Source organism: Arvicanthis niloticus, chromosome 1, assembly GCF_011762505.2.
Source record: "Arvicanthis niloticus isolate mArvNil1 chromosome 1, mArvNil1.pat.X, whole genome shotgun sequence".
Lineage (NCBI taxonomy): Eukaryota > Metazoa > Chordata > Mammalia > Rodentia > Muridae > Arvicanthis > Arvicanthis niloticus.
Window position 1 is genome coordinate 136,504,478 of NC_047658.1, and position 21,962 is coordinate 136,526,439.

Here is a 21,962-nt window from a genome sequence, read left to right on the forward strand (position 1 = left end):
AGGCCGTGAAAGTCGTGCACAGACAGACCCCCAAGGCGTCTGGGCGCCAGGGTTTCCCCGCAGCGCTACGCCTTCTCTCCTGCCGCGCGCTGTTGCTGGGGCCCAGGCACCGCCCTGTTTCACTACCGGCCAATAGCGGCGCGGCAGGAGCACCGCCCAGCTACAGCGCAGACCAATGGCGACGCAGAAAGGGCAACGCCCTGCTCCCCCGTGAGCCAATGGTAGCGTGCCCCGGCTTTCGGGCCGCCCCAGCCAGGCGAAGAGGCGGGCGGGCGGCCGCTGGCTCCGCCCCGCTCCCCTCTGACCCGGTGTCTAGTCGCTCTGTCTTCCTGTTCTAAACCACGTGGACGCGCCGGGGGCTGCTGTGGCCCGGGTCGCGCTCCCCGCTCCCCGGCCTCTGCGGACCGCACACACATGGCGACCCAGGCGCACTCCCTCAGCTACGCGGGGTGTAACTTCTTGCGCCAGAGGCTCGTCCTGTCCACCCTGAGCGGCCGCCCGGTCAAGATCCGCAGGATTCGGGCCAGGGACGACAACCCGGGCCTCCGAGGTGACTTGGGAGGGTGCGCGAGGAGGGGGGTTGTCTGGGGTCGCAGCCCGGAGTGGCCACTGGGCGCGTGGGAGGGATGGTGGTCGGGCGACGCGGGAGACAGATCCGTCTGCGAGCTGCGCCACGCGTGGAAGGATGCCCTCCGGTTCCTGGGCGCGGATAGTAAACAGCTACACGTTTTCCTGGCTAGCTTGTTGCTATGAATCGTAGGCATCGCCCACTCGCTTCCCTCTCTTGTGTCTCTTGCTTTCGCCATAAACCTCCCAGGAGAAAAACAGTTTATTGGACTAACAAGTAGTGATTGAGTGAATGGACGGACAGACATTGGAGAGAAAAGTAGTTTCCCAATCTGATCCAAAGCAGGTCTCTGAAACCGCTGCCCCACTTGGACACCAGTTCTTGACGCCATTATTTATCGACAGCCCCCCCCCCCCCCCATCTCATCGGGAGTGTATTATAAAATTTTATTTTTAAATGATGCGCTATTTCTATTAGTCACCGATGTGCGCAATAGAGAGAGGCTTTGAAATGGGGTTTTGTTTTGGTTTTTGAACCGGGGTCTCATGTTGCCCAAGCTGGCCTCAAACTAGGCATGTAACCGAGGATGCCCTTCAACTCTTGTTCCTTCTTTACCTCCCGAGTGCTGGGATTACAGGCCTGCTACAGAACGCTCAGCCAAGATAGTTTTTCTGTCGTAGACCTAGTTGTCTTGACTTAAGGAAAAGGAAGGCCAAACAATAAACTGCAGGCTTTAAAGCTCTTATGGATTGATTTATAAGGTTGAACCCATGTCTCATTAAATGGCTTTGCCGCTGTTCCCCTAGAATTTAGGGTACGCGTTCAAAAGTGTCTCCTAGATCACTCCAGATTGAGACAATTGAATCAATTAAAACCGAAAAGGGAAAACCTGTCTGTAGCCTGAAGGTGGAGCTGGGCTGTAGTTGGTTCAGGAGACCTCCTGGGTCAGTACATTTATTTTTGTAGAGGTTTTTGTACTAGACTGCTAGAACCATTTCATCATCTGTCTGAATGTTTGTTTTTTTTATAATTTCATTGCTGCCACTCTTAAAGTTTTGTGCATGGTGATGGAAATAGAAAGTTAGGAAAGAAAAACCTAGAAGGCTTAGTAAGGTGATGAGTAAAGTCTCTGTCTTCCCTGAACTGCTGGAGAGAACACTGGGCTTGGTGACACAACCTTGTAATCCCAGCACTCAGTGGGCTGAGGCAGGAGCATCCTAAGTTCAAGACCAGCTTGGACCTCACAGTGGGTTTTTGTCTTAAAACAAAAAAAACTGGGAAGCAGAGGCAAGTGTGTGTCTCTGAGTTAGAGGTTAGCCTGGTCTACACATATGAGTTCCCGCCTAGCCAGAGCTACATAGTCAGACCCTGTTTCAAAAAAAAAAAAAAAAAAAAATTGTTTAACGGAAACAAAAACTGAAAGCAAACAATCAAAAACCTCAGAATTTGAGGAGAGACTACTAAATTGGTTGTATTCTTTTCCCTCAAATCTCTTACCTCCACCCCCTCTGCACCCCCAGTTTTAAATCTAGTCCTTGGGAGAAGTTATTGCTTGGGCTGCTTTGTTGTGTTTCAGTCCCAGATTAGCTTGGAGACCTTGCTTCTGCTATGACCACTGAGGGCAAGGTTGTGTGTGTTTGGGTTTTTTCCCCCTAAATTAATTAATTAATTAATTCTGATCAAAGGTGTTTTAGCCTGGAGACCTGGGCTTTCTTTCACAAATATGTTGCTTATAAGATAGAATTCAGAGTTGGCTTGATAGGTGCCTTCCAGTACAGAATTTCAGTGTTTCCAGGAGCTCACATGTGAGTTCCTGTTTCTTTCTTTCCTTCTTTCTTTTACTATTATTATTTGTTTTTTTTTTTTTTTTTTTTTTTTTTTTTTCCGAGACAGGGTTTCTCTGTGTAGCCCTGGCTGTCCCAGAACTCACTCTGTAGACCAGGCTGGCCTCAAACTCAGAAATCCACCTGCCTCTGCCTCCCAAGTGCTGGGATTAAAGGCGTGTGCCACCACTGCCCTCCTGTTTCTTTCAAAAGCAGGACTTTGCCCTTGGCATTTTTCTGAAAGACTAGGGGATTCTGGTACCTGGGGAGGCAGTACTAGCTGGTATTTATGGGGTGCACCACTGTAAAACATAATTTGCTTTACCCCATGTCTTAGAGTTCTTTTGGTGTGACAGAACACTCTGACCAAAAGCCATCTGGGGAGGAAAGGATTTATTTCAATTTACAATTGTAGTTGATCAGAAAGGGAAGTCAGGGTAGGAGTTCAAACCAGAGACCACGAAAGAACGCCGCTTATGGGCTTGCCCGGTTTGTTTTCTTATATACCGCAGGACTACCTGCCCAGGGGGACCATCATTACAGTGGGCAAGGAAATGTACTGCAGGCTTGCTGTACTATAGGCCAATCTGATGTGTGTATTTTCTGAATTGAAATTTCCTCTTTTCAGCTGACTCTGGTTTAGTGTCAAGTTAACAGTAAAACCTAACTAACTTACCTTCTCAAGGTACTAATGTAACAGACTGCTGCTTGAGGTTTTATGCTGGCGTAAGGGTTTACAATTTGGTTACTTACAGAGGGACCTAGTTCCACATCTCAGTTAATTTGTAGACTTAACATGCCTATGGATACAGACATAGCTCAAATATGCAAAATATACACATATACATAAACACATGTATGTGGCCGTGGACACATGATTTGGGTTCATAATTCAATCTTTGTGTGATGGGTTGTATTTGCTTGGCCCAGGGAGTGGCATTATTTGGAGATATGATCTTGTTGGAGTAGGTGTGTCACTGTGGGAGTGGGCTTTAATACCCTAGCCCTAGCTGCCTGGAAGCCAATCTTCCACTAGCAGCTATCAGATGAAGATGTAGAACTCTCAGCGATTCCTACCCTGTGCCTGCCTAGATGCTGCCATGCTCCCTCCTTGATGATAATGGGCTGAACCTCAACCTGTAAGCCAGCCCTAATTGAATGTTGTCCTATATAAGACTTGCCTTGGTCATGGTATCTGTTCACAGCAGCAAAATGCTAAGACATCTTGGTAGCATCTTCCATCTCTGTCTGTCTCTTCCTGACTCAGGTTATGGAATTTGGAAAAAACTCATAGAGAATACCCAGTACAGTCTCCAGCTGGAATGCAAGAACCAGTCCCATACTCCCAATGGTGCTTCCTTAAAACTCCCAAAGGGAGGGGCCTGCCTCAGGACCTTCAGAAGTTTATTGAGCCTCATATTGTGCAAGGCTTTGGGGAGGGAAGTCCAGATAGACATTGGTTGCATTTGCACTCTGGGAACTTGTCCTCTAAACAGGAAGAAGAGGAATAACATGGTGAGGTATCAAGAGTCTAGTGTGGTGAGGGACTCAGTGGACCCAGAGCAGAGAATAACCTGGCAGTTGTAAGGACCCATACACGCATTTGGTTGTGTATACACACCCACCCTTACACAGAAAAGAAATGTAAAGACAAAACTCAATTCTGAGCCTCAGGGATTTCTGTTGGTAAAGAGGGGTCATGGAGCACTACCTGGGATTTCTGTGAGGACTAACTAAATCCTTAGACCGCGAGCAGGAAGAACACACACAAGCTGGTTCATTAAGACTCTACTGAGTGCTGGGTAAGTTGTGCTGTCTGGTGGCCCAAGTCTTTCCCTGCTGTCATTGGAAACTTGTAAATATTTAAATGACGTTGTCCTTTGATGTTTTCCTTTTAAGTGCTGATTTCTACATATTTGCATATTATTGGCAGTTTTGTCCTCTGGTGTGCTGACAGTATTTAGAGGCATTTTTTTTAGATGCCACTGAGGGAGTTGTCAAGTAAGAAGAGCCCACAAAACTGTTAATACCCTGTAATACACAGGATGGACCCCACTGTCAAGAACTTTATTTTATATATTAGCAATAACTCTATTCAGGTGTCTGTACTGGTGCTGAACAACTCTGTTCTAGTAGACTTTAATAACTAAAGCTTTTTAAACATAATTTTTATTGATTCTTTGGGAATTTCACATCATTTTCCCCAATCACCCTCATTTCCCAGTCCTTCCATATCCGCTCCCTACCCTTGTGAAACCCCCTCCCCCAGCAGAAGAGAATTAAAAAGACAAACAGACAGAAACATCTTATTGACCCCACTGAGCTTCTCTATTGTTGCAGCACAGCCTTCTTTAACATACAGCTGTCCCATCTCCAGTTCTGCTGTGCACAAATCGTATCGCTCTGCTGTGTTTCCTGCCTCTCCATCACATATTTGTTCCTTGTAGTGGCATTGGAAGCTGCAGTGTGTCTGTCACACAGTACACCCTTTTGCTCAAACAGCTTTACTTGAAATGCTCATTACAATGTGTTGTTGATCTAGTTCAAGGCCTCTGGCATCTGCTACACCATAAATACTGGACCCTCACCAAGACTCCTGAGAGATCTTGCTGTTGTTGCCCTTAGTCACGGAGGTCCTGTAGGTTTAGATCTGCAGGGTCAGCCCTTTCGTGTGCTCCAGCAGTTCATAGATGGGGTAGATGTTGGGGTGAGCCAACTCAAAGTCCTGGATCTGGGCCTGGGTGATAGCTCAGTTAGTTGGTCATCCCACCAGCTCTCCCATGCCCACACCATCGGGGCCAGCTCTTCTTTACTGCCCCTGCAAAGGATGGGCAAAGCTTTTCTTTATACTTCAGATTCTTAAGAGCAGCAGTGGGCTGGTGAGATGGCTCAGTGGTTAAGAGCACTGACTGCTCTTCTGGAGGTCATGAGTTCAAATCCCAGCAACCACATGGTGGCTCACAACCATCTGTAATGAGATTTGATGCCCTCTTATGGGGTGTCTGAAGACAGCGACAGTGTACTTACATATAATAAATTAAATAAATAAATAAATAGTTTAAAAAAAAAAAGAACAGCAGCAGGTATTATTAGAACAGCTCAAGGAGCTAGACATAGTAGTATACGTTACACTACCATGGAGAAGGCTGGGTTTGAAGCCAGTCTGGGCTGCAAAGGAAGACCCTCCTTGGTTTCACAAGTGGATGAAGACTCAGGCCATGCCCAAGTCCTGGGACTTCAGGCAAAGAAATGAATCTGTTAAATAAAACTTCCATCTTCTGTGCAGAGAGGTTTAAATAATGGGAAGGAATTGGACTCCAAAGAAAGATGATCCTGGGATGGTTCCAGTTAATTCTGTAGAGACATCTGGTACAGTGGCATACACCTGCTATAACCCCAGCATCCAAAGTGGAGGCAGGAAGTTAGCTCAAAGGCCAGCCTTGGTTACTTAGCGAATTCTATGTCAGCTAGGCAAAGTAGTCTTAACTTATGTCAAAACACTAAACAAAATATAAGCAACAAAAATACAATCACATGCAATTTATGTTTCACTCTTGAACACAACCGCCAATTATACTGCCTTATTATATTCTTCATGTCAGAGGAAATAATATTCTATGGTTGTTTCTGCCATTTTACTGAAAGTAAAATAGCCAGGGTAGCTGAGTGATGGAGTTGATGGGGTTAAGTGTTTATTTCATGAGGGCTCCAGCCTGAAGGGCTCATTCTTCTGTTACAGACGTTGGTTATTCTATGCTAGCATTATAAAGCACCCGTCCCAGGTATCTCTGTCCCTACCCCACTTCCTGCGGGGTGTCTCCGTGTAGTCCTGGCTGTCCTGGAACTCATTCTGTAGGTCAGGCTGGCCTCGAACCCCTGATAGAGGTCCAGAGCTCCACCTGGCTCTACCTCTGAGGCGCTGGGATTAAAGGCATGCATCACCACGCCTGGCTTGTCCTGAATATCTTTACCTCTGGATTTCACAAGGGCTTAAGGAGTTCACTAGGTCTAATGTAATGTGAGTGCTAGGTGGTCTGAGTCCTAGCTGCTGTGGCAATACCTGGGAATATAGACTCTGTGACCACCCAGTCAGATCTCTGCCTCCCTGGCCCTGCAGCACTTACAAGGAATGTGATTCAGAGTCAGCAGTGGACTGGCACCATTCATATGAAAATGAAATGAAAATACCACTTTCTTGATCTCTTTTTAAATTTACTTTTGAAGAACATCTGGCTCGTTTCTAATTTTGAACTATTCTGCACAGTTGGTCGACTCTTGTTCTAACGTGTATGGGTGTTTTGTCTGCATGTATGTCTGTATCATGTGGGCGCCTGGTCCCTCAGAGGTCAGAAGACACATCAGACCTTCTGGAACTGGAGTTACAAATGGTTTTGGATCTTTATGTGGCTGCCGGGAATGGAACCCAGGTCCTCTGGAAGAGCAGCCAGTACTCTTAACCACTGAGCTAGCTCTCCAGCTCACTGGGCTGGTTTTTAAGAGGACCACAGTCTTCCTTTATTTGATTGTAAATGCTGGGTTGTACGGTAGTTGCCTCTTTCATTCTTTTGAATGGTGCCAACTCTTTCCGTGTGGGTATGAACCACTTTATGGTCTCACCAGCAGTGTACCAGTGCTTCAGTTTTTCTCCATCCCTGACAGCATTTGAAATGATTTTCATTTTAGTCATTCTGGGCCATGCTTACTATATAGTCATTTTTCATTGTATTAATTTGCATATACCACCATATATCTAATGTTTTCTGTGAAATGTCTTCATGTCATTGCCCATTTTAAAATATGACTGTATTTATTCTGGTGATTTTTGGATGTAGCTTACAGGTAGAGCCCAGATTATTTGAGGTCCTGTCCTGTTCTTTGCCCGCCCTCCCTTCCTCCCTTCTATTCTGTTTTTTTGTTGGCTAGAGACTTTCTGTTGGTTAGAGCCTCGCCAATGATAGGTCAGTGCTAGTTGGGACACACCTTGACCAGGAATGCTTAGATGTGCAGATCCTTGGCCCTCGCTTTAAACGGCCATCTCACTTAGAATCCTGAAGCCTTGGGTTTGCTGAATCCTTTAGATTTCTTCCCAATCTAAACATTTGACTAGATCTCTCTTTTCTGCTTTCCACGTTTAATTTGGCTCTTTTAAGCAGCTTATTAAGGATGAGTGACTGGATTTGACTTGGGGCACAAGCTGTGACTCCGCCCCCAAGTCCAGTAACAAAGGTATCACAGTACTTAGAATCACAGTGCAGTGCTTACCTTACCTCATACCAGGGGAGCACTGCTCTGTGAGAAAGGCAAAGGTGGTACAGGGAGTACAGAAGGCATTTTGAGAGACAGCGCGTTCCCATAACTTCATGTATTTTCTTGAAGTCATTCTGTTTTATGAAGAGTTATTGTTGGTCTCTTTCTGACTTTTCAAATTAAACACAGGTACATTCTGTATATAGAAAAGAAATCTATTGTATTTGGAACTCAACACCTCCTGGGTGTTTTAGCAGGATTTCCCCTTGACTAAGGAAGATTTCTCCATTCTTGAACTAAGGCTTCTATTTTTAAAAACAAACCCTTTGTTAAATTTAGTAAATGCACCATATCTTTCAAAACAGAACATATAGATCTGAATTTTATCAGATGCTCTTTCACTAGTAGACTATGTGATTTCCCCCTTTATTTATGTGTTTAGTGCTGTAGTTAGTAGTAGCATAGTTATTCTTTTTAAAATAATTTATCTTTATTTTATGTGCATGTTATTTTGCCTGCATGTATGTCTGTGAGGGTGTCAGATCTTGCGGTGAACCTGTGTCCTCTAGAACATTCAGTGCTCTTAACTGCTGAGCTATCGCTAGCCTGTGACATAGATATTCTTGTGTTTCATCTTTAAGGTTTCTTTTGTTTGTTTTCTGTTTTTATTAGAAAAGAGAGACATTCACCCAGTCTGACTAAGGAGCATCCTTATTGGAGTGGGTAGTTGAAAAAATCCATGATGATGATGATATGTGTATTTGTTTTCTTAGGTGTTATTTGGGGGTTTTGATCTGTTTTGCTAAATTAGTTTGTACTTGAGGTGATTTTGAAAATTAATGTTCACTATTGACTTGCAGGAGCCCTCTTGTATTCTTTTTTGTACTTTGGAATATGCAATTTACCAATAATTGTATTTTTCTCTGAATGTTGAAAAAGTTTCCAAGGACTTCACCACTGCTCTTCGGTATTGATACATTTTCTTACTCTTTGGGTTGGGTCCTTTTGTGTCTTTTGTGTTTTATGTGCTTTCTTAATTATAAATGTAGTAATAGAGGCTAGTGTGTTACAAAAGCTCTTACCCCTGGAGGAGGGTGGAGCTAGCGGAGTTGAAGCAAGCGCTTGCAAGCGTGACAACGTGGGTTTGGATCCTCAGCATCAGGGTTGTTGATTTCATTTCTGTCACAGTTTCATATGAGAAAACCAAATTACACAGAAAATTTTCATGTATAAGCAAAATTGTAGTTTCATATTTATGTTATAAAAGTAATACTTCCTTGGGGAAACTTATTATGGTTCAGAATTTAAACTAATTGGTGTAGACTGCACACTTAATTCCTAGGCCATAACATTGCCATTTTTCCAGAGTCAGTCTTCCAAACTTTTCCATAAGCACTCAGTTCATCCTCACCTCACTTTTTCTAAGACTTTAGGGTGGTAACTTTTGATTTAGTGGACCATCCATACACTTTCATGATTTGTGTTTCTGTTTAAGATATTTTGCTACAGTCTGTAGCTTTTCCTTTCTCCTGAAGAATGTCCTGTCTCCTTAAGAATTATTCAGGTCAAGAAATTATAAAGTGTTACATAATCTCATATAAAGGATGTATTTTTTTTCGTAGTGACTGGACATCTCTTAACTGAGACCTGGGAGAGTGTTTGCAATGTCTGTCTTTAGGACTTACTGAGGAAAAGGGCAGCACTGACTTACTTAATACTGTTTCCGGTTATTTTCTAAAGAACTCGAAACCACATTGGATATGTTCTTTTAACCCTTCTCTTAATATACTATAAATATTCCATTCAAGTGTTGTTTTATTTTCCAGCTTTTGAGGCACAGCTTTACTCTGTAGCTGCCCATGCTGGCTTAGAAGTCATTTCTTCTTGCCTCAGACTCTTGAGTTCTGAGATTACAGTCATATCCTGCAGTTCAGGCTTTAAAACATTCTTAATGACTGAATGGTATCACAAAATTTGATATTTTGTGAATGACGTGAATTAAGAATGATTGTGTGAAAAAGTAGTTGCATTTCATGTGAGGTTTTATGCACTTAGAAACATGCACAGCTGGGCGGTGGTGGGTGGTGGCGCACGCCTTTAATCCCAGCACTTGGGAGGCAGAGGCAGGAGGATTTCTGAGTTCGAGGCCAGCCTGATCTACACAGTGAGTTCCAGGACAGCCAGGGCTACACAGAGAAACCCTGTCACAACAAAACAAAACAAAACAAAACAAAACAAAAACATATGCACATGGTTTGTTAAGGGACAAACCTCTGACTTCATTTTGGTTCAGTTTAGAAAGAAGGAGGAATATTGAGTCTGTTTTCTAGGTTCAACTCTCTGAAACAGCCAGTGTTACTAAAAAAACTTTTGTCTTTTTCCAGGCTCTGTTTTTATCATAACCCCTCCCTCCCCCTCTCATTTTCTCTCCCTCCGCCTCCCTTACACACACACACACACACACACACACACACACACACACACACACACACAGAGTTTTCTTTTACATAGTCATCTCTTATTGTACCTTGGAGGTGACTCATTCTGGTTGAGCACACTGCTGTGGACATGCTAGTCCAAGTGCTATTTGTAGACGTTTGAGTTAGAATAACTTTAAATTGGAGCTGTTAAGTATAGTTCATTGAAATTTACTCTTTGCAGGTGAATCTCTGAGTTTGAGGCCAGCCTGGTCTACATAGTGAATTCCATGGCATATATACAATGTTATGATATATAATATATTACATATATAAATATATTATAATTATTTATAAATAAATATTAAATATATATGATATTTAATATTTATTTAAATATTTATTTAAATATTTAAATAAACAAATATTTAAAATACATGCATACATACATGCATATGTGCATGCATACATATACAGTGAGACCCTGTCTTAAAAAAGCAAACAGGGTCTGCAAACTAGCTCCTTTTTATTTTTTATTTATTTTACTTTTTGAGACAAGGGATGTCTATCTAGCCCAGATTGGCTTTAAAGTCCGGTCCTCCTGCCTCAGATGGGAAGGCTGATGACCCTTGTGTTAAAGCATAAATGGGAGCCTTCAGGTTGACTCTGGGGTACTTGCAATACAAACCTCAAAGGATTGAAGTGCAATACTTTAAGACATAAAACAGTGCTTAAAAGATTGTACCATGAACCTGTGTGACCTCATCATCCAGGACAAGAAGTAGACCATGTCCGTGTTTGTACTTCCAACTTTTCAGTGGTCTGCTGTGTCTCTGGTGGCAGCCACATCTTGCCCTGAGTTATACTGTGTATTCCCAGACAGTGTAGCAACACTGTGCTTGGTTTTGAAATCTTACCCCTACGTTTTTCAGCCCTCTGAAATTTTCATCCCCAAGGAGTTCCAGGTGTGGTAGGTGAGTGGGCAAGAATTTTGTGTATCTTGGCTGAGGGCAGGAATTGCTCTGTTGTTAGGACACTTGATGATCTTTTACGCCAGGTGATGGAGCTGTGCCTTCGGTTGCTTCACTCTGGAACTGCTCTGAGGCTGGCTTTCTGAGCCAGCCTGCCATGACCCAGGATGATCCTGCCTGGAGGTTTTTTAAGGTGCCATTCTCTTCCTACTCGTGTTCCTGCCAAGCAATCGCTTCTAACTGAGGTCAAGATTAAGAGCACCCGAGGATTGCAAAACAAAATGAGTTTAAATTCCCTCCCTCCCTCCCTCTCTCCTTCCTTCCCTCTCCCTTGAGCTCTTCCTTCTCTTTCTTCCTTTTTTTTAATCTATAAGACCTATGGGACTTTAGTTTTAGGCTTTATTCGTAAATACTTCTTTGCTCCTTTAAGTAACTAGAAAGCTTGAACAAACCAAAAGTTTGCTTCTTTTCAGAGCACTCTGCATCTACTATAAACCTAATTAGAAAGTGGCATTATAATACAAATTGTGCCTGGTTTTAGAAATAGAATGTTCTATAGAAGTAGCTAATTCTGTCCTCCAGTTACTTTCAATTTTTTGTGATGTTTCCTATAGACGAACCGTGTGTGTGTGTGTGTGTGTGTGTGTGTGTGTGTGTGTGTGTGTAAAACTGGAGCTACAGATTCGTGAATAGCTGTGCTATGTATAGTTTAGCCACTCTGATGTGTACTAATAGCTTTTCTCCTTGAGGCACTTGTCCCACCACACCCATACACTCCACCACATCTCCCATCCCTCATCACACCTCTCGCCCATCCCGGCTGATTCCTGAACTGCACATATAATTGAACTCCAATTGTGCAAATGCTTTGTTTTATTCTCTACAGGATCTCACTATGTAGTTCAGGGTGGCCTGGTGTTTGCTGTGTATTCTACACTGAACTTGAACTCTTGATCCTCCTGCCCCAGTCTCCCTAGTGCTAGAATTGGTAAACATTTTTCCCATATACAAAAATATATACTGCATATAGTATGCATATGCTTTTCAGCATAACCACATTGCTAGCTTCATTACAGTTGTGCTTTAGAGTCATCCTTGGGTAAGATAAAGAAGCCTTGAACAAAATGCTGTGCATCTGATGATAGCTGGGATGACTTAAGTTACCAGTGGGCAGGAAGAATATATGACTTTAATATTTTGGATAAAGGTAAGATTCATATTCTGGCAGAACAGAAGAAAATTGTTTATTTCTAGAACTTTCCATTTAAAAATTTCAGACTGTCATTGACTGGTGTTGGGGGCCGACTTTTAGCAGAAAGCGGCTATCAGCTTTGCAGCCATCTTGAGCCATATACCCTGACATGAGACTTGGATTACAATAGCCTACAACAGCTGAGAACACTCCAATAATCTTGGTTTAGATACCTTGATTAAAGGTGTGTGAGATTAAAGGTGTGTGAGATTAAAGGTGTGTGACTTAAGAGTATGACTTAGAAGTATAGAGATCAGAGTTAGAGACAAGACCTAAGGGCATGATTAAAGGTGTAACTTAGAGGCATGGCTTAGAAGTGAGACATATAAAAGGCAGAGACAGAACAGACCAGAAGACGGACTATAGAAGATAGAACCAGAAATCAGACTATAGAGGGAGAATCAGACAGGAGACACTTAGAGGAAGAGAGACTGAAGAATAAATGGGATTGAATCACACCCTGTCTGGTCTCCATTCTTTGAGTCTGCCCTCACCCTCGCTCTTGCTGAACCTCGACCCGCAGACCGGAGCAGCAGCTTGGGCCAGGATACAGTGGCCGCCCAAACGTGGGTCGGCCCAGGCCTCAACATTTTGCCTGGGCTGCAACATTTATTTTGCCCGCCCCAACGTGGGGCTAGTGTGGACCCCAACATTATTTTGGCGCCCGAACAGGGACTCGAGCTTGGGCCACAACATTATTTTGGCGCCCAACGTGGGGCTAGTGCGGTCCGCAACAGACTGGTAGTAATTTTTAAAAATGTTTTACTTATTTATTTTGTGTATTTGCATGCAAAGGTCAGAAGACTACTTGTCAGTCTTCCCTTCATCCTGTGGGGCCCAGGGGTCAAACTCAGCTCATCAGTCTTAGTGGCAGGTGCCCTGTCTTCTGAGGTTTCGCAGACCTGACTGGTATAATTAAAACTGCAAAGTTAAGCCAGTGTGGTGACACTCCCTTAATCATAGCATTTGGGAGGCAGAGGCATAAGTATTTCTTGAGTTTGAGTTCAAGGTCAGCCTGGTCTACAGAACAAGTTCCAGGACAGCTACGGCTACAAAAACAAACAAAACCCACCAAGACTGGAAAATTAAATCCCTGATTGATTGGGGTCTGCTGTAGTCTACTCTGTTCTTATTAAAAAGGCATGTTGATTGGGGGCCATCCAACTGTTTGCAGAACTCTTCATTCTGTAGATAAGTTGGGATTTCCTACCATAAGGGCTTGGTTTTGAGGCGGTAAATAGAGGAGAGGCAAACTGTCATGGTGCAGTTAAGGACATGGACCTTGGAGGACAGGCAGGCTCAAATCCTGGCTCCACAATTCCTGTCATTTGAACAGGTTAGGCGAGTTGGCAGACTTCGATTTTAGCTTTTGTTCTGTGCAGTGGGAATGGTGCCATTCATTGCTTTGTGATTATAAAGATTAAATGCCAATGTGTGGCTGGAAGGAAGCCTGTGGTAATGACCGTAAGTTATATTCACCGTTTTGGTCTAAGATTTAATGAAACAGTCCCCCTGCCTCAGCCTCCCAGATTCTGGGATTACAGGCATGAACCCACCGTGCCTAACTTTTGACAAGTTATTACATTTTAGGTAATATCTATTAAAGCAAATTTGAGAGGCTAGACCGACTAGTCAGCAGCAACAGGCACTTGCTGTTCTTTCAGAGAACTAGGATTTAGTTCTGAGCACCCACATGGTGGCCCACAGCTGTCTCTAACTCTAGTGTCAAGGGATCTGACACCCTTACACTAATGCACATAAAATAAAATTAAAGAAACTATTAAAAATATTGTTTGCATGTGTGTATATGTACATTTGTGTGCATGTGAAGGCCAAGGGTTGACATTAAGAATTTTCCTAGATCATAGTTAGAAACAGTCTTTGTTGTAGCTGGCTTGCTCTGGTGATGGTCTCCACCCGGTCTCCACTTTCCACACTCTGGGATTACAGGTGAGTTGTCAGCATGTATGCAGACAGAATTACGGCAAGTACTGCACCTCCTCAGCCACCTCCCCAGACCTATTGTTCTGCTTTTTTTTTTTTTTTATTCTTTGAAAAACAAAACAGAACAATAGCAAAACCACCAAACTAAGCTAGTCAGATAGTAATAGATCAGACAAGGAGAGGGGGAAAGGAGACTTGTCATCTGTAAAACTGAAGGTGGGATCTACTTAATATCCTCGTAGACACTCTGGAGAGAGGACAACTTCGATTTTAAAAAACACACTATACTTTGTGCTGTTTCTCCCTTGTTGGGCATTCTAATTACTTCTCTAATTTCTTCTTAAAACACCATGACTAAAGCAACTAGAATATTCTGGGCTTAATAGTTTCAGAGTGAAGAGTCTGTCCGTGGGGAGGCATGGCAGCATGCAACAGACATGGCTGCTGGAGCAGAAAGCTGAGAGCTCACACTTTGAAACAAACTGGACACAGAGAGAGTGAACTAGAAATGGTGCAAGTCTTTAAGCCTGTAAAGCCCTTCCCCAGTGACATATTTCTTCCAACAAAGCCACACACTCTAAACCTCACCAAACTGGGCCACAGGTGTTCAAATGCTAAGAGTGGCATTCAAGCTACCATGCCCCCTTTATAGGTTGGTATCTTAGGGTTTTTTTTGCTGTGAACAGACACCATGACCAAGGCAACTCTTATAGGGACAACATTTAATTGGGTCTGGCTTACAGGTTCAGAGGTTCGGTCTATTATCATCAAGGTGGGAACATGGCAGCATCCAGGCAGACATGGTACAGGAGGATCTGAGAGTTCTACATCTTTATCTGAAGGCTGCTAGCAGAATACTAACTTCCAGGCAGCTAGGGCTAGGGTATTAAAGCACAAACTCACAGTGACACGCCTACTCCAACAAGGCCACACCTTCTAATAGTTCTACTCCCTGGGCCAAGCATATTCAAACCACAGTTGGTTAGATTTGCTTGTTCGTTTTATGACAGGGTCTCACTGTACTGCCTTGGTTAATTGGGGCTCGTTGTGAAAATAAGACAGGCCTTAAAGTCAGAGATTTCCCTGTTTAGCCTCTCCAGTGCAGGCGTTAAAGCTGTGAGCTGCCATGACAAGCTTTTTGACAGGTTCTATGCGGGTGGAGTTAGTGTCCTCTCAGATCGCTAGAGTACTGTGTATGTTTGCTTTTGTTGTTGGATGTGAGAGGTGAACTGTTCTTATCAATGCTTTTCCACTACTCAGAGCCCTTAGCCCATGCTTGAACTGTCAGCCAGTTCCAGAGGGAACCCCGGATGTGGCACCACAAGTAAAGTTCTCGGTACCTCTTTAGAAACAGTGCCTTATGGAAGATTTTGTGTTTTCTCCTCACAGATTTTGAAGCAAGCTTCATAAGGCTATTGGACAAAATAACTAATGGTTCTCGAATTGAAATCAATCAAACAGGTAAGCTGCTCCTCTCTGTCCCTAAAAGCATCTACATGTACTACTTAGATAGTCTGCCTCTCATTTGAGTGGTATAAATACTATGTTGTGTTTAAAAAACAAACAAAAACCACTTTGCTATTTTGTGTTTATATAAGCCATCTTCACGAATGTTCAGAGAGGACTTTTTGAAATTAACCCAAAGCAGTGCTAAGTGGAGATTGTAATAAAAGTTCATTATGCTGGATCATTAATATATTAGTTTCACATGGAAGGACCCAGTGTGTTTATGGTATGATCATATATAAACAAACACAAGCATATCATAACACACACACAGTGTATGCCTAGCTTGCTCAAGGCCCGAGGCTTAATTCTCAGTGCTAGAAGAAAACAAATAAGGGAAATCCACTTGATTTAGAGCAGTAGATAAGTGGCTGTTTCAGACAGAAGTAAGCACCCCACTCTGACATACTTAGTGAGCACCCCACTCTGACATACTTAGCATATACATGAACTTTCTGAAGTCTGTTTACCTGTTCAGTGGCGTTGAATTCTTACATCAAACTTCCAGATGTACTACATTGTTACAGGTACTGAAATCTATTCTTTTAAAAATTTGTTTCAAGTTTATACAAATATATTCAAGAAATATATTGGCCCCTTCCTCTTCTAGACTCTTCCTTGAGCCATGTCACAGCTCAGTGGGACTGTACTTTTGATGTTCTCTTGCTGGTTGCTTTTTGCTGTCCTGTGCTGAGCTCTATTCTGCAGGTCACAGTTTGGTACTTTATTGTGTACATGGGTACTCCCTACATTGAATAGTAAGTAGGACAGACCTCATTTGGTTGATTCCGTGAACTGTACACCTATATTTCAGAAAGGATTCTTTAGCCTTTCCTATGAGTTGACTCTCTTATGAAGGAAGGCAAATTTGGATTTATAGGTGGCACTGGACCAGGTCGATATGCTGGTCTCCCTCTACATTCAGCCTCACCTAATGCAGAGCAGGTCGAGGGATGAGACATTCCTATGTCCCTTTCCAGTTGCCTTAGTGTTGGGTTAGGGTTTCAGGTGGCAGAGAGGGTGTGGCGCAGCTCAGCAGTTCACGGGTTGACAGGCTTGGGGTAAGAGAAAGAATGTTAGTACGCTCTTCTTCAGCCTTTCATTCAGGCCAGGCTCTTGGCCTTCCCGGTGAGGCTGCTCCCTCAGAGTGGATCTCCTGAAGCTAATCCTCTGTGGACTCCTTCATAGGCACAGGCAGAGGTGTCATCACCATTCTCATAGGTAATTGGAAATACGATAAGTTGACAGTGATGTTTAACCATCACATGCCCCTTGTATATGCCATTCCTTGTCCTCCTCAGGATAATGATCAAGTCACTTTCTTGTCTGGTTAATTTGTAGATATAAGCAGAATGATATACCCCTTTTCAGCTTCTTGACCTAAAGTTTGTTGTTGTGACTTAATACTGTTTAGAATAATAATCCATTTTTTTCTTTCTGAGGAATGTTAGTAACTTTGATCAGAGTATGATCCCGGCTGGAGTTGTTTGGATTTGGTATTTAATATGGTAAAACCTATTTATTTTATAAAATTTCCAAGAGACATTTTTCATTTGTATGTCTGAGTGTATTTTCTTCCTCTAATGGTTTCATTTCTGGTAAGTATTCCAGAGACAACATAAAAGACTGAACAGTAGAAACACTCATTTATCCATTTACTTTGAAACCATCTAGGAAATTTTACTTGGTTTCCTTACCATATATAAATGCAGTGAGAATTTTTTGTTTGGATTATACAAATATGTGAAAAACTAAATGAAGATAATGATGAGTGTCCACTAACATAAAATCAGTTGAGATATTTCACTAACTAATATCAAATTAAAATAGCTACCACCGATGACATATCACAAGAACCTGCTTCGTGTGGTATTGTGTTTGGTAAGTGGGGTGTGTGAGAGGCCCCATTTGAGGGGAGTGTACAGGATGCAGGCTGCTGGTATGCTGAGACCATGGTGTGCTGGGAGCCTTGTATCTGTCTGGTGTCTCTGTGCTCTACTGTGACTGGCAGCTTAGCCAGCATAGAGAGGAGTTTATACATTACTGGTATTAAATTGTACCCACAGTTTATTATTTTCCAGAGGCGTGGTGGCAGTGAGTCAGCTTTTGAGATGAAGTGTGGACTCTGAGGAATGGCGTTTGTGCTCCCTGGACACCATGGCCAGGCCCCTGTGGAGCTCACTACATTCCTTGTTGTCTCCATATGTCATTTTGTTTCTGCTCCATCATTTGTTGTTGTTTTGTTTGTTTTCCTCTTGGTTTAAGGAACAACCTTATACTACCAGCCCGGCCTCCTGTATGGTGGATCCGTGGAGCATGACTGTAGTGTCCTCCGTAGCATTGGCTATTACCTGGAGGCTCTGCTTTGCCTGGCTCCGTTTATGAAACACCCATTAAAAATCGTTCTGCGAGGAGTGACCAATGACCAAGTTGACCCTTCGGTGAGTACTTAGGTCAAACCATGGTGTGATTTTTTTTTTTTTTTTTTTTTTTTGTCTGTTGTCACGGCCCAAGTTCTTAGAAAGAAGTTTCTTATAAGCACAGTTGTGTTTTCATGTGTATTTCTTTTTCTGTTTACCTTGAAGCTTAGAGGTTAGTTAATTCACTCCAAGACACAGATGAATCAAGTCCTGTAATCATCAACTTGGAGATGGTGGTTAATGTCCACCAAAGCGCCTTTCTCAGTTGTGTCTACAAACCTTCAACATAGACGCTTGCTGCCTCACCATACTTGACATGAAATCTCCTCTGCTGGCTGCAGTGTGGGTGGAGTTACTGTACGGTCACATGAGCACCAAGCCTAGAGGGCAGCAGATGAAATTTTAGGAAATGATATCTCTGGATATTGCCACAGTATATATAGTCTTGCCCTATCCTGGCCTCGGCCATTAATTCAAGGACTTTTCACCTAAGAGGTTTCAAACACAGTGGGCATGAGGGCAGGAAAGGAATCTCTGAGTGTTGGTGGCTATGAGAGACAACAAGCTTCTCACTAAGCAGGGCACCTTTCTGTAGATAGGAGGAAAATGGTTTAATACCCAACATGAGTTTTCATTTTGTTCACCATGGTTGTCGTGTCCATGTTAACATCCTGTGGGGAGGGAAGGAGTTCTCATTTTAGGATACTTTATTGACTAGAAGAGGCTTTGTGGCCATGAAGTCCTCACTGAAGGGGCTCCCTGTCTTCTCTGTAGACACAAAGTTTCCCAGGGTAGCTGCAAGGTGTTGCAAGTTTTCTGACTGAGAAGGAGCAGTTAGTGGTGAGCACTCATGCTTACCAGTGGTCCCAGATGGTTAATGTGTTCTTGGGTAGTCAAGAACTTATTCCTCAGTTCTGGTAAACTTAGCCACGTGGACTCTTTGCAGAATGCTCAGGATTTGCAGCTTTTAGCTATAAGTGAGAGAATGCTGTGCAACCTGTTTAAAATTTTAGATTAGAGCTTCTTGCCCCCACCCCCACATTGTCTCGAGATTCTAGAAAATGGTTGCTTTACTTTAAATAGGAGAGGAGGCATCTGCACGTTTAGATTGTAGGTAGATAAAGTGTCTCATAATGGTAAACAGAGGTTTGGGGTTTTAACACCATGTTCCGTGCTCCATGGTCACAAACACTAGCCTAAACAAGTTTTAAAAACACTTTATGTGTCAGTAACAGATAGTTGGTCAGTTCCCCAGAAATAGTGCTTTTATGTAGATTTGCCTTCACAGGGACTGCTTTACTTTTGCCACCTACAGCTAAAATGACCTTGCTTTAACCTGACTAGCCTAGGTTAAAACTAAGGTGGCTGATTTTGGGTAGAGAGTAACTGCCTCAGCTTATAGGGTCTTTGCTGTCTGCATAGGGAATGGGTTTCATGAACTTCATGAGTTAGTTCTTCCCTTAAAGAGCTTTCATTCTCTTGGGGGCCCTATGAGATGTGCAGCTGGGGAGTGTGTGTCTTAGTCCAGTGAGCATTGCTATAGCAAAGTACCTGAGACTAGGTAGTTGATAAATTAAAACTTTTTTTCTCTTCTGGAAGCTGGGAAATTCAAGAAATGGTGCACATTGTAGCATGGTGAACGGCATGGCCTGGCAGGACAGAGAAATTGAGGCAAATCTAACCTTATATCAAGCTAATCTCAAAAATGACTAAGCCGATTTCCAGATACTGTCTATAATCTATTAATGAAGACTGCGTTTGCATTACTAAGTCACCTCTAAAAGGAGCTGTCTTCTACCAGCATTACGGTGACAGACTTCCACCATGAGAAGGCTGTCAAGATAGAGCAGTTAGGGAGAGTTACTACTGGAAGGAAAACCACTCTCTGGGCTTTAGGGAAATCCTGGAGTAGATTATCATCTGGGTTTGTATAAGGACACTGTATAGTTTCCCACGAGGACAAAAATCACCCAATGACACATTTCTCAGAAATTCTCCTTTTGGATGTATTTACCTTTAATATTTAGTTAAATTAGCTAATCCTTAATAGTGTTGCCAGATCCTGCCCCTGACACACCTGCCGCTGTCCATTCTATCCATTCCAAATGAGTTAGTTCCTAGGCCTCCTGTAGCATTTCTACTTCTGACCGCCCATCTTCTGCCCTTGGAGCCTTATTGTAGGATCACTTAATTTAATCAGCCTGCTGGACATGTGGCATCATGGAGACAGTGAGGCTTGAAGCCTGTCTTAGGGAAGGAAGTTCAGATTCTGTGATTCTCCCCCTACCCCACCCCCAACCGTGCAGCTCATCAAAAGCTGACCTTGGGACCAGGACAAGGGCTTCTGATCTCTTCTGCTCATGATGCCACTACCCTTGCTTCCTGTCACCAGGCTGCCTCCCTGGGGTCTTCTGGGAGCGCTAGATACAGAAGAGATGAACTGTCAGTGCTACTGAGATTACCATTGGGGGGTTTCAATGCTTCATGTATTTTGAGGCCATTGTTCCCTCTGAGGCTCCTCCCAACCCCCCACATAGAATCAGCACCTACATCAGGATTTATAGGTAAACATTGAGGGGTTCATTTGACTTGCTCTGACCTGGAGAGATACCAACTCTTAAGTGTTAAAGAGTACACTTGTTATGTATATTGCTTAATAAAATAACATAATATTTATTGATAAATAGAGTAAAATTATTGGTGCGATACTCGTGAGAATGAGCAGAGGTCCCCATGTGTTTTCTGTGTGAGTCCAGCAGTTTCTTGAGTTTTGTTTGCCACTTGGACTCTAGCTACATGTTCAAAGTTTAATTAAAAATTCCTTGAAATAACTTACAGGTTGATGTTCTTAAAGCAACAGCACTCCCTCTACTGAAACAGTTTGGGATTGATGGAGAATCATTTGAGCTAAAGGTGAGAATGTGTGAACTGCCGGCTGCATGTATCTAAGACATTTTTATTTAGTTCATTGGAAGAAATGTGATATATTATGAGGCTTCTTAGCCAGTGCTTCAAACCTTGAACTGAGAGAGGCCTTTAACAGTAGCCAACATCGTGTTCTTCCTCTGGTAGGTCTGTTAAAACACATACTGAGTCCTTCGCACCCCACCACAGCTGTTGGTTAGCCAAGGAATAGAGCCACGTGACGTCTGGCCCTCTGCCTCTCTTGTCTGAATCATCCTGGTGTAATTTGTGTCCAGGAGCTCTGGAGACTCCACAGTGTCTTCAAAGCCTAGTGGGAATGATTTAGCCTTCCTAGGTTGGGGTATCAGGGGAACCCACATTTTCCGTGTCTGCTTTCTCCCATCTCCTCCACACCACTTTGTGCAGATCTTACGACGGGGAATGCCTCCTGGAGGAGGTGGCAAGGTGCTTTTCTCGTGCCCTGTGAGGAAGGTCCTGAAGCCTGTCCAGCTCACAGACCCAGGAAAAATCAAGCGCATCAGAGGAATGGCGTATCCTTTGCATTAGAGTCCTTGTTCTCTTCTTGCCTCATGCAGATGACAGCACTACGTCTTTCCACTGTTTACTCTGTAGGCAACAATCTCATAAAAGTGCCAATGGTGAAATTGTACTAGTTGAGGTATGCTTTATTATCTGCCGCACAGTGACAAGGTTGACTCATTTGTCTTCACTTAATACTCCAGTGTCTGTTCTGTAGAGCATAGCTCCAGTATAACATGTGAATGATGGAGGAGAGCTGGGACAGGGCTGGGGCGACCAGTTTTCTGGAGGATTTTTTGGAGGCTAGAATTGTAACAGTATGATCTACTGTGAAGTGCTTCTTCTGTGCCCTTCAGGGGAAGATCACTTT

General features: G+C 43.2%; 1 protein-coding gene across 2 annotated transcripts in view; it reads left to right on the top strand.

Annotated features, from left to right (window-relative positions):
* The first annotated feature begins 294 nt into the window (after positions 1 to 294).
* Rcl1 (RNA terminal phosphate cyclase like 1) overlaps positions 295 to 21,962 on the top strand; it is a 39,903-nt gene continuing 18,235 nt past the window's right edge. Inside the window, exons 1-5 of one of the 2 annotated variants that reach the window (XM_034490306.2) lie at positions 295 to 550; positions 15,612 to 15,683; positions 17,994 to 18,169; positions 20,987 to 21,061; positions 21,479 to 21,603. In XM_034490306.2, the coding sequence (XP_034346197.1) occupies positions 415 to 550; positions 15,612 to 15,683; positions 17,994 to 18,169; positions 20,987 to 21,061; positions 21,479 to 21,603 (584 nt within the window). In that variant the 5' untranslated portion in view covers positions 295 to 414. The remainder of the gene's footprint in view (positions 551 to 15,611; positions 15,684 to 17,993; positions 18,170 to 20,986; positions 21,062 to 21,478; positions 21,604 to 21,962) is intronic. The other variant, XM_034490298.2, reaches the window with a different exon arrangement.